The sequence below is a fragment of the Asparagus officinalis genome, chromosome 3 (assembly GCF_001876935.1).
Source record: "Asparagus officinalis chromosome 3, Aspof.V1, whole genome shotgun sequence".
NCBI classification, from domain to species: Eukaryota; Viridiplantae; Streptophyta; class Magnoliopsida; order Asparagales; family Asparagaceae; genus Asparagus; species Asparagus officinalis.
The window spans coordinates 21,542,161-21,558,171 of NC_033796.1; the positions used below are offsets into that span (position 1 = coordinate 21,542,161).

Genomic DNA, 16,011 nt, shown 5'->3' on the forward strand with positions numbered 1-16,011 from the left:
TTCCAAACTTAAAATATGCAATGTCTTAGTATAGAGATAACTAATTCTGTTATGAGGTTGACTAGCCTCAAGAAGAATCCCTGAAGAATAGAGGTGAAGAAATGATTTATTTTGCTGAAAGTTTGTGTCATGAAGCTTTGAATTAGAAACAATTAGTATTTAAGTCATCAAAGGCTTCATTAAGATGGGAAGTTGGTGACTGGAAAGTATGACATACTAATTGTTTTTGGCATTAAAAAATGTAGAAGTCATATTATTAAGATTATTTGGAGTAAGAGGGAATTAACTTTTGATGCAGAGGATTTGTTACAACCATCTATAAACAAACTAAGGTGGAGTATCAAAATGGATAATCTACTCCAGTCATAATGATTTCCATTTCCGAAAGTGTTTCTTGAATGAAAACAAGGAATTTAATGGCTTCTACTCCAGGCATAATGATTTCCATTCTCGAAAGTGTTTCTTCACAAAAACAAGGAATCTAATGACTTATAATCCATTTATTAAATGCTTGCAAAGAGAATGATATTTCAAAATTTGATAATTCAACAAATGAGGTTCTTGATTCATGGATACACAATGTTCATATCGTATCAGCTCTCATTCACAATGGTTTAAATTAAACAGCGTATGATGATTGACATGGACCATCCATTTTGATGGCCTACCACATTTCTTGAGGAAGTGGTATAGGAAATTATCTACAACTAGTAGCTCGTTCCTGTTACTCGCAATGTTATAAATTCTTTAATTGCATGTACATGTTCGGATGTTCCGTTTTTGCACATGATTTGATTTGGATTATCATTTGGGCAGAAACCAACTTAAGTGTACACCTTATCCATCGAATCTAAGTGATTCTGTCAGGTTGAATTCAGGACGCAGAAATTTCAGCTTGTAAATCTACCTGTAAATAATCGACGGTGTTTTATTTCATGTCAAAATCAGTCCTGAATTGGGCCCAATTCTTCAAGTGAAATTCTCAGCCAAACTCTCTTTCCTCTCTATAAATAGGCCTCGACGCAGCTCAAGTCATCAACCCCGTTTCATTCTTCTATCACAGTCACAGTGGCCTCAAATGTTGAATACCTTCTCTCTTCTCCTGTTAAAAGACATAGCATCCCATGCAAATTAAGCTCTCATCATTACGCTTTCTTTAGCAACTACCATTCCTTTTGCGTCTTTCCTAGTCATTCAATTCTCTACTACCGACACAATTGCTTCTCTATGTACCAACTCTCCCACACCCTCAGTCTGTCATGCCATTATTTCTGATGTCCTCTCCCACTCCAACCCCAAACACAGCCCTCTTCGTATTTTCAAATCTCTCGTCCGTCAATCGTCGATCAGACAGTCGAGTGAGCCTCTGGCCGAGTAGACAGCCGAGTAGATGGTCGAGCCGACTATTTGAGGAGTTGTCTCGATTATGAGGCGGGCGGACTCTTGAGGAGTCGTCTTGATTATGAAGGGTCGACTGATCCCACGCTTTGCGTCAGTAAAGATGACTCGTCGCTCGGTGGGTTAATAGATTTGTTTTTGGCTGGGCTTTGGGCCGCTAAGCTGGCTTGGGCCATAGCTCTTTCGGGCCTATGAAGATAGTTTCTCGATATTTTTATCTTTAAATGGCGAATTACCATAACACTTTCTTTCCCTCAAATTTATCCTCTAAAGTAAAAGGCAGGGAGTTTACTTACAATATTCTCTCAAATAATTAGAAATATCTAATCTACCCCTTACTTAGAAAGATTAAATTAAAGATTGTTGGTAACAATTAATCATGCCCCTTATCCTTTCTCTCAAACCAAACTTTTGCCCCCTTCTCTGTCCTAGAGCGGAAAAATATTCTGTGGCGACCATTCGAACTGCTCTATTGCATCCAATTATCATTCTCTGGAATTTATAGGCTAGCAAAGAGAGCATAAAGTGAAATATTGAGGGCATGGGTTTTTTGTTCAAGAGTAAAGTATTGTGGAACCATTGCTTAGAATCCTCAATTGAAAGGCAATGGCTGACATCAACATCACATTGTGGTCTATAGTACTGAAGATACGCCCAACAAAAACAGACTGCTTGACGATAATCAGAGAGATGAATCACTGAAGATACATCCTCAGTTGACTTTGCATTAGAAGAGACATCGGGTTTGAACGAGACTCGCTGATGGTTATGTCTTATGAACAACAACAAGCACTTCGTTTCCAGCAATTAAGGCAATTTCATGGTGCGCGAGAAACAGTAACTAATGTGAACAAGTATCTCAAAGTATAGGGGATTTTGGGAGGTTGATGGTTTTCTCTTCTCAAACCTTTCAGACATGGATATCAAGGTAATTCTATTTTAAAAGGTTGTTAAAGTTTTAATAAGAATCAGATTGAATTAATTTTGAGGGAATGCAACAATCTGAAAGGCAAATAAAAAAAATATAATGATTTGGAGGGGAATTTAGAAATATTTGGAGGGAATCTCTAAAAAACCCATTAGAGTTATGTTATTTGTTAGTGGAACTTTTGGAGGGTATATATCTAAAAAAACCCATTAGAGTTATGTTATTTGTTAGTGGAACTTAACACGACTACATTATGAATTTGGTAAACGCTGCCTGTCCCCTGCTTAAGTGCAGAAGAATGAGTAAGCTCAGCAGGTACATGGTTTCAATTTCATTTGGATAAACTGGAGAGGCTAAACCAAACATAGCAAAAATATCACTTTCTGACGACCATATCATTAAATTGGAAAACAAGAACACCACAACGGCCAACAACAAACAAAGCCTTTATCCCAAACAAACAACTTCAAAACATAGAGATTAATTTTCTTTTCTCCATTTTTTGCATTTTATTAATTTGAAGGAAGCTTCAGAGTAGAAGCTTCCTGTATTTGCAGCAATACAGATACAACAGTGGTTGTGACGATGGTATAATCAGAGTGTTGTGTGTGTACAATGAATTAAGACGAATACAACATCATCATACATATCATTCGGGCTCAAGCAACAAACAATATGATATCTTGGATTTTTCGTGTAATAATAGTTAATTTGGAGACGTCCACGCTGACAACAATTATGAAAAAAACACCCTGCTGCGAGTAGCAAGATGAAGAATCCAGGATGATGGAATCGTAGCTTTATTTCATCAATTATGATTTCTTGGCCTGTAGAAAAAGTCATGCATTTAAATTTAAAATCACATAAACGTGCACTAAACAAGTGAAAATTATAAGGCATGAAATAAGCCACTACAGTATGAACCCATAATAACATGTGAATGTGGTTCAAAATAAATTTTGTTTAACTGTTACTTCCAGAACATGAACTGCTTCTCTTTCTGAGTACATAGAAGTGGATACACAAGATTCTGTGAAATGTAAACTATATTTGACAAGTGATCTACCAGGGAATTTGTCAAATTTGAATATGCTAGAGTAACATGTCGGTTATGGTATTTGACAAAAATATCTATTAAAATTGAGGACAAAGCTTATGAGATACATTGGTGAAACTAGGGATGACTAGCCATAAGGTTTATTGCCATATTCAGAAACCATATGAAAGACCATGAAGCATAACAAAAGTTTGATGGATAATTCTTATTTGCGTCATTGCATGATTGTTTGTTTATCGAATATTGAGCTACTCAATATCGGCCCATTACTTTCTGGAAATGCATCAGAAGGATTAAGATGACTAATATTTCTGTCCACTGTTCAAAAGAAAAAAGGGGAAAATCCATTTACTACAGAAACTGGCCTAAATTTTTGTCTGGAAGCTGTCTCAAAATGACCCTAGCACTGACCATGGCAGAGTAAACATGCGTCTAAAATCAATTTGATGTCATAGTTAAGAACGGAAATAGCTTGAAAATTTTGCATTCTAATATGATTTTGTTGAAAATTTTCCCTTACCTTTTTCAAGTACTTCTTGTGAAGTTTCAGTGCTCCACTACAAGCTTTTTTAGCATCCAAGTTTCCAGTGATGTCATTCAAAATCTGATGGCAAAACAAACAGATGCAAAGAGTGGGAAACATTTTGTCAAATTTTGAAAATATAAAATCATAAAGACTTGATGAAAATTGCAATAACAAATCTTATTAAAGATAAGTATATCGAATCATAAGGAAAACATATTTGACCTAACGTTGTATCTTACGATGATTTATGACATATGATGGCCCACAGATCAATATTTCCATCTTGACTTACTGACTTTGACTTCTTACATAGGTTGGCTTTGAATCTATGACAAACTTGGCCAAACCATTCTATCAAGTCTGAGATACTATGCAACAAATCATTTTCCCAAAATTTCTTTCTAACTTATTGTTCGAAAATCTAAATGCAATGTCTGAAATGATTTTATTATATACCAAGTCATTCAAAGTGACATTTATTTTAAATTAGGACCATCTTTTGCTTTTGTTGACTTGATCAGCTGAATGAACAAAATCATGATCTTCTCTAGAGTTGTGGACATTTGCATCCAAAATCAAGCCTATTAAGGTTAATGTACATAGCTCCGATATATATTGACTTGAACATATCTAGATTTTTTCATGTTTATTTCTAAAACAGATCACAAAGAACTTTTCAAAGCGCCATCAACCTAGCTTTGTTTTTACCTTGACAACATCGTCCAAGCCTCTTGCTTCTTGCAGTAGCTTTGCGCTTTTGTCCTTGAGGACACTAGCAACAAGAAAAACTGTAATTGGGAGTGGAGCATCAATTTTGGACCTCATATTTTCACGCTCATACTTGCCAAGCTGGCGAGTTGATTTTACTTTCCCTTTAGATCCATCCTTTTTGTCATTTCCAACCCCCACATCTTGGGCTTCATACACAGAAAAGAAGTCAGGGTCATATTCCAGAGCCCACATCATCTGTATAGAAGTTTGTAAGATTAGACATCAGAATGGAAACAAATGAAAATACAAATTTGAGGTGAAACATATTTTGAGAGTGACCTTGAAGGAAAAAATAGAGATTAGTGGCTATACATACCTGTATTTATTTAAGGACGAATTCCATAAACACCCCCAAATTTTGGCCCATTTTGATTTATCCCCAAAACTTTTGGCAATGGCGCAATTTCTTCAACATGCTTCCTAAGGGTGCGATGGGGATTTTCTGAAATTTTATCAGAAGTAAGGGGGATTTTCGGAAAATAATGCTGAAAATTGGGGGTTTTCTGAGCATAGCGTTGATACTTGGGGGTTCTCTGGAAAATAATGACCAAAGTTGGGGGCATGTAGAAGTAATCTGGGGGTTATGCTGTATGCGTGGTAACTTGAAAAGTCTTCAAACACTATAGGCGTTTTGTGGCCAGCTAAAGTTTTTTTATTTTGGACAAAAGAAAACCCTTTAAAGCATCCTCAGGAAGGCTATTTATTTCTCATGTACTCCAAGCTCATTAAAACCTAGTCAACCTTTCAAAAATTTCGAGCTAAACATGAACCTCAAAGACATGATACTTCATGAAGTTTTGCTATAGAGAATTGAATTTTTTTCCTGAGACATAATTTCAGCTAAGGTCATAAGGGCCATGCTGACACATTCTCTTCATGATTTTTTTTCCCAAAAGAAAGAAAATGATTCAAGAAGTTAAGGAACAAGATATACAAATAATCTAGTTATTCACATAATAATCATGACATGTCAATTGGCAAAGCAGATAAAGGAAAGTTGAGTAAGACATCTGGTAGATGTTCTATACACATTTAGATTTCATGGTTCTCACCTCCCAAAGAAACAAAGAATCTCCAAATGAGAACTCTCGGCGAAATAATACCATAAACATACGAAATGCGAATAGATAATCACCCCCACCTAGTGTTTCTGTGTTCAAAGACAAATTGAAGTTCATCAATACTTTAAAAATAAGGGAAACAGTTGCAAATCAGGATGCAAACAAAGCGTGAAACTTGATGAGTATCCTCCCATCTTGAGAATGAAAATAGAATAATAAGTGCAACAAGGTTCATAACTACCCAAGAACAAAATAGGCCAAAATGAGGCAAGTCTACATTAATGAGATTATGGACATAACAACTAGAACATACCAAGGTGCTGATGAAGCTTTGGGTCAAGAACTTGAGTTATTTCAGCTAAACTTTGGAGTTGACTCTCGACCCCGACAGATTGGTTTGTGCATCTGAAATTTCCTCGCTTTAAAATTTCAAATAACAATTTGAATTAAAAACAAGATGAAGATCAACAGAAAATAAACTATTAATATTCAATTATATAAGACAATCATCGGCAGAGAATACTATGAGGTCATGATTATATCTATAGCAAATCCAATAGTTTTGAGGCAGTAATTGATTTTGCAGAGTCAATACGTACAAGTTCATTCAAGAATATAGATCCTGATTTGGTATCAACTTTACTGGTCTCAGCTTTGTATGAGTGGCAGAACAACATGTAATAAGTACATTAATTGAGTAATATGAAATGACCTGTTAATGTACTAAATTCTACAAGATGATAAAACTTCCATTCATGTTAAATGCTAGAGATGCATGAACGAAAATTGAAATGCATAAAGCTCTAGAAAATAAAGTCTTGGTAAAGAAATATACCAATCTGCGCATCAAGCGCTCAAAACAAAAAAACGAATCTGCTTCATTGTCGAGAATAATTATCATCGGAGAGCAAATATCACTCATTCCTGTAAATAACCAGAAGTTATAAACACTATCTTGAAATAATATATTACAGATGATATGATATGATTACGAAATAAGAAAGAGAACATCCTAGAGGAACCTAGTATATGAATTCAGTAGACATGATGTTCCCCCTATGACTTGCAAAATGATCAAGCTACTCATGCATGAATTCAGAAGGATCTAGCATAAAATGCAACCTATTGATTCCGGTCAATACGAGGCACAAATAACAAATTGGTATAAATGAAACACACTATCTATTCAGATTTTTATTTCTATATATGAGATTTAGTATCTCATGATAATGACTCCACATTACTTGCAAGTGAATATATTGTCAATTACCTTGACAGTAGCCAACATCTTTGTCAATCCAAGCATAGACAGCAAGAATATCCCACAGTTTTGAGAGATTTTCTTGCTTCTCGTAAAACACAAGTGTTCTGTCAGTGCGAAGCACGTCAAGACCTGTCATGTCAAATCAATTCCATGAGAAACTAGTGGAATTTGAAAGGAATATACTAAATTCAGTGATTTGCTAACTGTAATAAGGGGGGAATACAATTGTGTTGAAATGTATGTATCCTATAAACTCAGTCCTAACATGACATGATTTTTAAAAAATGAAAACATATACATCGGCGATAAAGGCTAAAGCCAATAAGAGAAATGTCTCAATTGGACAAACAAACAGGGTGTGAATATTAAGTTTTCAGTGTCAACATTAAAAAATATCATGTTCTTGCTACACATCAGCTATTAAAGAAATTATACTCAGTTACCAATAGATGCATCCAAAAGCAACCAAAATTAACAATTAATTTCTAATCCTTAAAACCACCAAGAATTGAAACGTTCAATTATTTCTACTCCTTAAAACCACCAAGAACTAAAGTAATTATTTCTACTTGTGACATAGCTGAAGTAGTGCACAACTAAGGAAAAGATCAAATTAATGCTTACCAATTTGATGTAATGTAAGTTTCCATTGGATTATTTTTTTGTCTGTAATGGGAGGAGCTGTGTCCACATGGGAATTATTGCTACTAAGATTCCCGTTGCTTCCTGAAGCTTGAGCCCCTTGATTTGGAACGGCTTGAAGCAGCACCAAAGGATCTTGAATAGGTTGACCATCATCTGTAATAATTGGAGCTGTAATAATCTTACCGCTCCCAACATGAGAATCCATCTCACGACACTCTTCCTTCCATCTAGCATATTGTACTCTGCACAAAGTTATCAATTGGACTTGCTCTTGAGTGGCTTGTTGAAGGAAAGTACGTGTATTTGCAGCCTAAAAGGAAAGAACTATCATACTTTACAAAATGGAAAGGACACAAATCATTGTGTTATTTTTCTACAAAAATATTTCCATAAGTAGTTATTATTCTAAACTTATAAGCATCTTTTTAAAGGGTTATTTAGATATTAGTCCCTCAACCTTTCAATAATTTCATAAAAGCTCAAATCTTTGAAATAGCCCATATGTCCCTCAAATCCTAAGGAGTCTCACAATTTGGTCCTTCAATGCTCAAAATACCCCTCAACTAATTTGAACAATAGGGGTTTTTGAGGGGAAACATAATATGAGAAGTATTTATGGTCATTAAGGGACCAAATTTCAAGAACCCTTAGGATTTGAGAGACTTATGAGCAATTACAAAGATTTGAGGATAATATGAAATTATTAAAGATTAGGGAACTAATATCTAAATAACCCGTTTTTAAAATAAGCATATTGGATAAACGTTCATGGAATATTTTCCTAGGCCCTTTGACTTATGACGTGCTACAAAGAGGATACAAGTTCCTATAGCAAAACTTATCATCTATCCATTCTAGATTCTTTCCTTGTCCAGGAAACATTTTGGCAGGCTGTATCTTGGTTGCATGAACTTCCACGACAGCGCTCCACAGTTCATCAGTCGACCGTTCTTCAAATTTTATGATAAGTTCCGAATCCAAGATGTGGCCTTTACGTTGTACAACACAACCGCCAATGGTCTAGCTGAAGTATTCAACAAGACCATAATTAAGCTTCTCACCAAAACCAATAAAGTAAGTCTTTCACCACCTGCGAAGTTTTTGAAAAGTCCCCTCTTGTTCATAATTTCCTTGCTCAAGAAGTCAATACTAACTGAGATTGTTGGGCATCAACTTGAGCGTGACAGAAAGTTGACCTTCCACCATAAAACTTTGTCAATTTTCCTAAGGAGTTCCTAATATACAATGAAGCTCCACAACCAACCAATTGATGAGGTTGCTTCTATATCGATCAGCGCTATTTTGGCTACATTCTCTTATTTTCTCATCTTTGCATCAATAGCATCTTGGTTTTCTTCTTTATCTTGTGAAATTCTCAGTAGATACCAGTTACAAGTATGCAGTTTTGCTGCAACATTTTGCAATTGTAATGATTGGTTGTTTTCTGAGTCATTTAATACCTTTACAGTGTACCATCAAGTGTCAAGCTTTGGCCTTTTTTTGTGCTGATCAAGCTGGTGCTGTTACAACTTGCAAATCAGTGTTCTTCGAAGGCAATGTATGCTTTAATGGTAATTTCCTAAAATATTTGGAACCCAAAAAATAGGACATAGCTTCATGTTTGACAGCTGACATCGAGTATCAATCATTATGTTAAATTGTTAATATTCTGAGTTGTTGTGGCTTTAAATGGGTTAGATGCAGAACATACATGGCTGAAGCACACACTAATATTCTGGATTTCAAGAGCTAAAGCTTGAAATCCAGAAGTAAAAAAAGGAAAAAGAAAACTTTAGAAGCAGAGCATACATGTATGAAGCTTAAAGATGTCAAGAAAATTTATCACAGGAAAGGAACTACCTTCGTCTTTGTCTTATTTGATCTCGCTCTTCAAAGGTGCTTCCAGGATCAAAACAGCCAAGTAGAAACTCCCAAACTTCTCCTCTAATTGAAGGATGAACACCCTAATCAGATAATGTTATCAGGAAGCAAAATATTTAAATAACAGTATCCAAATTGGATATAAGTTAAAATTTATCCATGTGAGTTAATATTTATCCATATAATAATATAAGTTAAATTTTACCCATATGAGTTTGTAGCCAAACACGCAATTGCATCTGTTAGGATGACTCAGTGTATTAATGCTCCAACAGACAGAGAGAAATTGGCTACAAGTTGAAGATTTATTTTCTTATGCAATGTTAAAATGTAAGCACTCGAATAAAGTGCAGAATAAGTCTGTGCCACCCAGCTATTACCTTCCTACTATCTACTCTCCGCGATTGTCTAAAGATACTTTAGTGAAGGATAAAGTGAGAGTAAATTTCTCAAGGTACGATACAGCAAAGAGGTAGGTGATTAACCAAAGGCCAGTTAGATTCTACAACTCTAGCATCCATTCATGATCAACAGAGACAACTATATTCGAGCCACTAAATTGAATCACAAGCCAATGAGTATATCTCACACAATAATTTATCGAGCATCCAGTTAAGAAGTTATTGAAAGTGAGAAATTGGAGTATAAACAACTTGATGTCACTCAGAAAGATGGTGGATGGAAACTAATCTGCATAGAGGACGAATACCTATAAATTCTTGTATTATGATTCAAATATCGAGACCAAGTCTATATATTAGAAATCATTGAGATCAGGAAACTGATGTAAGATTAGGAATCAATGCTATACATGGTTAACCTTTTATTAAGGACTCTAGCAATTAGTTTAATCACAGGAAGAGGGAGAGGTTCCCTTAGCTAGCTCCAAAATATATTCAAATCAATTGTGTAATGAAATCCAAAGAAACAGAGACGGTTATCCCAGAGTTCACAGTCATAAATTGGGGGTTTGACTTGTGAGATAACTACGATATCCTACAAGTTTAAGTAATAAAAAAAACTATGTGATTGTAACCATGCCATAATGTGAAAGCTAAATAGATCAAAACATGTTACTTACTCCTCTATGAATTCGAGCAAGAGTTGGTCCTATATCTAAGTAACCCTCTGAACTAAATGCAGCCTGCCATCTTCTTTGGCTAAGAGTCTTTCCATTCTGCGTTAACAATGAAAAACATATAAACGTCTGAAAAAAGCAAGTTTCACGTAAAAGAAATCAAGCCACAAAGAAAATTTTAACTAATCCCATTTACTCTCTGAATATGCAAGATTGAATAGTATAAATGAAACTTTTGTCCAGAAAAAGGAAACAACTAATTGAATTTATTAATTTATGTTTCCTTTGTGAAATAATGAGAAGTCTCCTTACAGATCACCCACTGTTTTCATAAGAAATCACAACAGTGTTGCAAATTTACATCGAATGTAGCTAAATAATAGAGAGAAACATGCAAAGATCTCTAATTTCTCGTTGTCAATAATTTCTCCCTCCCAAATGAAAAATGCTACAGCTTTAAATTATATAAAAAAACCCATGAATAAAACACATTCCTTTTTATATTCACAGCTAAAGTTTCCATATAATGGAATTAAAATGAGTTTTCACAAACTACAGCCAAATTTCCATATAAAACAAAACATTAAATAGAACCCAACAAAAATTCCATAAAATCAAATAAAATGGATAAAAAATGGAACCTTGATCTTAAAATTTGTCTTTGGCACATCATTGCACTCAGCCCGGACCTCATAAAAAGAATCAGTAGGAAGTCCCGGATCCCTCCACATCTTGTATACAAATCAAAACCCAAAAAGTCTCCCCCTTTCCAATAAGTTATCACAAAAATAAACAAACCCACAAAATATTCTACAATACAAAGGAGCCCCAGCGATCGAAATGGATCCAATCAAAAGAGATGTTATCGTGGGAAGCGGAAGAGACCCAAATCGAGCGCTAGGGGAGAGGGATCAAAATAAGGGGAGATGAATTTGGAGAAGAGAAGAGGAGGAGGAGGTTGAGGCCATTTTGGTAATTTCCGGGGGATAGAATGAGTTGTCTTAATTTTAGTGCTGGGTTGGGACAAGGAACAAGGAGACCTCCGACAAGGGTGGTGGTGGGTAAGTAAGTTATTATTATTATTATTATGACTATTATTATTATTATTATTATTATTTCGCTTTATATGAATTTGGCTGCGGTTGAGGAAGAGGAAGAGGAAGAGAGAGTGGAGTCCCACCTCCATCCATTTGGCTTCTGCAGGGAAAACAACGATAATACCAACAATTAACAAACATATAAAACGGGACATATAACAGAGTTTTTTTTATTTACAAGGGTAGATTGCATATAATAACCGTTCCTCAACTATTTTACTAGCGGTTTAAAAAAAAACTATTTTACTATCGCGTATCACACTTAAATTTACATTTTGCAAGAGAATAGATGCATGTAACCCCCCTCTCCCCAGTGAATTAAGAGCTGACAAATAGTTAGTGAAATAGTTGAGAGGTGATAAGTATTGATGTGCTAGATGCAAATTACCCTTTTATAAATTGTTTCTTGTGATAGAGACATAAAAGAATATTGATACTCATTGAAGTAATTCTCATTCATGCATACTAAATACAAATATAGACAGCTAAATATTTTTATATCCAAGCCAATACGGATGTGGATATCATTTTACATTGGGTTTTTTTTTCGATATTAATCTTTTAAGTCATCACTATTTTGTATTCGTCCTTCACAGCTTAATATTTTAATATTAGTCCCTCAAATTGCATTCCTATTTTAATATTAGCCCCTTTGTTAAAAATTCTGTTCACCACCACCCTGAACCTCCCCACTGCTCCTATCACCCTCCCCGTCTTCATCCTCTTTGTCATCATCACCTTTTTCTTTAAGGGGGGTGTTTGTTTTTTATCCCAAAATTTATGGATATGGATTTCACCATAGAATTTAAAATTCATAAAAATTTTTACATGTTTTGGGATCTCTAAAATTTTGTTTGTTTCATCAAAATTTTGGGATTTGGAATACCAAAATTTGTAATATTTTATTTGTTTCATCAATATTTTGGGATTTGGAATACTATAATTTGTAATATTTTATTTGTTTTATCAATATTTTGGGATTTGGAATACTATAAATTATATATTATAATATTATATAATATTTTAATAACATATATTATTATAATATTATATAATATTTTGGGATTTGGAATACTACAGCATGAACAGTGATTATTGGGTCCTTCTATATATATTATATATTATATATATAATATTATATATATATTATATATTATAGATATAATTTATATAATATATAATATAATATATATAATATATTATATATTATATAATATATATATTATATAAAAACAAACAACTACAGAATAAAGAAGCATGCTTAACTTCAACAGCTTGAAGACAAATCCTAATTTATTTACAGCTATTATATATTCAAGGGGGCTTTAGTATATACATCCATCTGTTCGATCTCCAAAAAATATCAAGTAATTTCATTTGCATATTTCCATGATTATGAAGCTTGTATCTTCAAGCGGTATTGCACATATGTGTTCTTACGTTAAGAGCAGCTATATGGATCACAGTTAGATTTTTATTTTATAATTGGTGATAAAATTTGATTAAATCATCAAATTGATTAATGTTTTCATGTCAAAATTTTTGTTTGGTAACTCATTGTATGCCTTTGCTGAAACGAAAATTTGTCATAAATTGATTAATGCTTATGGTGTTAATATACATGTCTATATACATATGCATATGATTGTGTATACATATATATGTATTCATAAGCATGTATATGCAAGCTAAACTATATATATATATATATATATATATATATATATATATATATATATATATATATATATATAGAGGAAACTGTATATGCACTGCCAGTTCACTGTCTACGTGCGCTGCAGGGGTTTTATTGCAAAAAACCCGCAATTTCCTCCGTCAATTAATTCCTCTCTCCTGAAATAAATCGCTTTATCTCAAACGCTCCCCCCCAAATCCCTTGACCTTCTCTCTCTCTCCCCCAAATCTATTTCTTCTCCACTAAAATCCCCAATTCCATGCAGCTCATCTCTCTCCTCGTCCTTAAAAACTTCATCGGAGCCGTCTAAAGCCGCGAGAGAGAACGCCGTCAGCCGCCGTCAGCCGCCGCCTTCGCCTGCTCTCGAGATCCGTCGCCTTCTCTCGAGATCCGTCGACTTCGCCTGCAATAGAGCCGTCGTCAGCCGCCGCGAGACTGCTCTACAACAGCGCCGGGTCGCCGTCGTTCCACAATCACAACAACAAGCGTTCTTTCATCAAGTGAGTCGATTGATCTTTTTAAGTTTGCGGAAGCTTGTTAAGGCGGTAATATTAAAGAAATTTCTCCCCCCTAAAGAGGCTCAGCAGCAAGCGTTCTTTCATCAAGTGAGTCGATCGATCTTTTTAAGTTTGCGGAAGTTTTTATTTTAGATGCCTATAATTACTGTAATCTTGTCGTCATACGTGAAGATTTACATTTAAAAAGACAGTTTACTCTTGTGATCTTTAAGTTTGCGGAAGCTTGCTGCTATTTGATAAAGCCAGAAAGTTGAGATCCAATTGTTAGCTAATCACGTAGAATGAGTTTGTTACATGCCTATAACTTCCATAAATTATTGTTCCCTACTAGTTTTGAAGAATTCACTCACTGGTTGTGGTAGTTTACAAAAACCAGTGAGGCAGGTAGTTTACAAAACCAGTGATAGACCTAAAGCTGTTTATGCTGTCGCTAGATGTTTGATTTACGTGAGTAATTCGGCAATTTCTCCCATTTTTTCTTACGCGCTGTTAGTCAGATTTTCTAGATGTTTTTATTGGTACCTGGAGGCTGGAATAGACGATCAATTTGGCGAAGTATCCTACGGGCTTAAATCACGGTGTAATCTCTACATTGCTTCCAATCAACTTCTCAGAAGGGGTAGAGTCCTGGTGGTAAATAATGGTATTATAAGTTTGGTTCCTTTTTTGGAGTCACCATAGGAATAACTGGATATTAATTTGCAATTTATGAACTTTATGATTTCATTTGTCAGTTTTAATTGTACACATCTTTATGTTAAATTCCATACAACCCCATATAAGTTTGGGTGACTTTGACATAGCTCAAAACTCACTGTCACTATGGGTTTTTTTGGAACTATTTTGGACCAACGAATTAAAAGCAAAATAATTGGTGCGCATTTTCTTTAGTAACTACTATAACTAGAATCTAAATGCTAACTTTGTATTCCTAACCACAATTATAATACTAAGTTTGTTTTTCTTGAATTTATTTTCTTCCTTAGGAGTTCGGAATGGAGTCAGAAAATTCAACTACTGTAGAGTTCAGAATGGGAGAATCAAGCGTCATCGGAAGTGGAATGGGAGAATCAAGGTATAATTAATATTTTTTCATGAAACTTTTTTTGTTTGATTAAATTCTCAGTAGTGATTATTTTGTAATGTGATTTGCAGCTAAATTCTCGGTGATGATTCAAATTTTCTCGGTAATGAAGGGCTTAATATTTTTGAGGTAATGATTTGCAGCATATGTTTACACATATGTCTCGGTAATGAAGGGCTTAATATTTTTGAGGTAATGATTTGCAGCATATGTTTACACATATGTGAAGGCTGAATATAGTTTAATGCGCTCAATTCTCGGTAATGATTAAAATTTCTTCTCTTGTATGCAGCTATCTTGTAAAATCCGAGTGAATAGCATCAATGGTGGGTGGTTGGAACATAGGTTGAGCATTCTCTTTTATGCAGCTATCTTGTAATGTGATTTGGGCTTATATTCAGCTACTTTGGTTGTAATTTTGGAGGTTAAGTCTTTCTTTGATGAAACTCTGTTTGATGTTGTAACTCATGATGTAACTCTGTTTGATGCTTGTAGCTTTGCTGTAGCTCATATTCAGCTAGCTATAGCTCAATTCTCTTTTATGCAGCTATCTTGTAATGTGATTTGAGCTTATATGCAGCTATCTTGTAATGATTATTCAGCTACTTTGGTTGCATCTGTTTCTTGTGATTTGAGCTTATATGATTTGCAGCTCAATCCTGGTACTTATTTTTCAGCAGGGTAGTACTTTGGTTGCATCTGTTTCTTGTGATTTGAGCTTATATGATTTGCATCTGTAATTGCTGTGAAGGCTTTGAGTTGTTAGATTACGCAGAAGCATGTTACAGAAAACAAACTTTTCTTTCCTGTACCTGATTGGAAGATTTCGATTAAGCTAGTAATTCTCCCATGAATGTCCAGCGAATGTGTGATTAAGTCAGCAACCAGCAATTCTCCCATGAATGTCCAGCGAATGTGTGATTAAGTCAGCAACCAGTAATTCATGTGATTAAGTCCAGCGAATGTGTGATTAAGTCAGCAAAAATGTCCCTTCAGATTATTAGAAT

The 16,011-nt window shown here is 34.7% G+C and overlaps 1 protein-coding gene and 1 long non-coding RNA gene across 3 annotated transcripts; one reads left to right on the top strand and one right to left on the bottom strand.

The window, feature by feature from the left end:
- Positions 2,891–11,666, bottom strand: LOC109833335 (TBC1 domain family member 17-like). Its single transcript, XM_020400974.1, has 11 exons — positions 11,251–11,666; positions 10,613–10,708; positions 9,511–9,614; positions 7,630–7,892; positions 7,012–7,134; positions 6,577–6,665; positions 6,055–6,160; positions 5,733–5,830; positions 4,618–4,875; positions 3,904–3,987; positions 2,891–3,153 (listed from the first exon to the last, which is right to left on the bottom strand). Exons 1-11 carry the CDS (start codon positions 11,338–11,340, stop codon positions 3,139–3,141), a joined length of 1,326 nt encoding a protein of 441 aa, XP_020256563.1. The 5' UTR covers positions 11,341–11,666; the 3' UTR covers positions 2,891–3,138.
- Positions 13,543–15,620, top strand: LOC109833336. 2 transcript variants are annotated; one of them, XR_002245200.1, is made up of 4 exons: positions 13,543–13,902; positions 14,907–14,995; positions 15,076–15,133; positions 15,297–15,620. It is a non-coding gene; the product is annotated as an uncharacterized LOC109833336 (long non-coding RNA). The 2 variants fall into 2 exon arrangements; XR_002245199.1 differs by lacking the exon at positions 13,543–13,902 and adding an exon at positions 13,981–14,007.

Coding starts and splice junctions, on each gene's coding strand:
- LOC109833335 (XM_020400974.1), bottom strand. CDS start 11,340: ATGTGGAGGGATCCGGGACTTCCTACTGATTCTTTTTATGAGGTCCGG. Junction 9,615..10,612: donor TTGCTCGAATTCATAGAGGA/GTAAGTAACATG, acceptor TTATCTGATTAG/GGTGTTCATCCTTCAATTAG. Junction 4,876..5,732: donor ATTCTTTGTTTCTTTGGGAG/GTGAGAACCATG, acceptor ACTTCTATACAG/ATGATGTGGGCTCTGGAATA.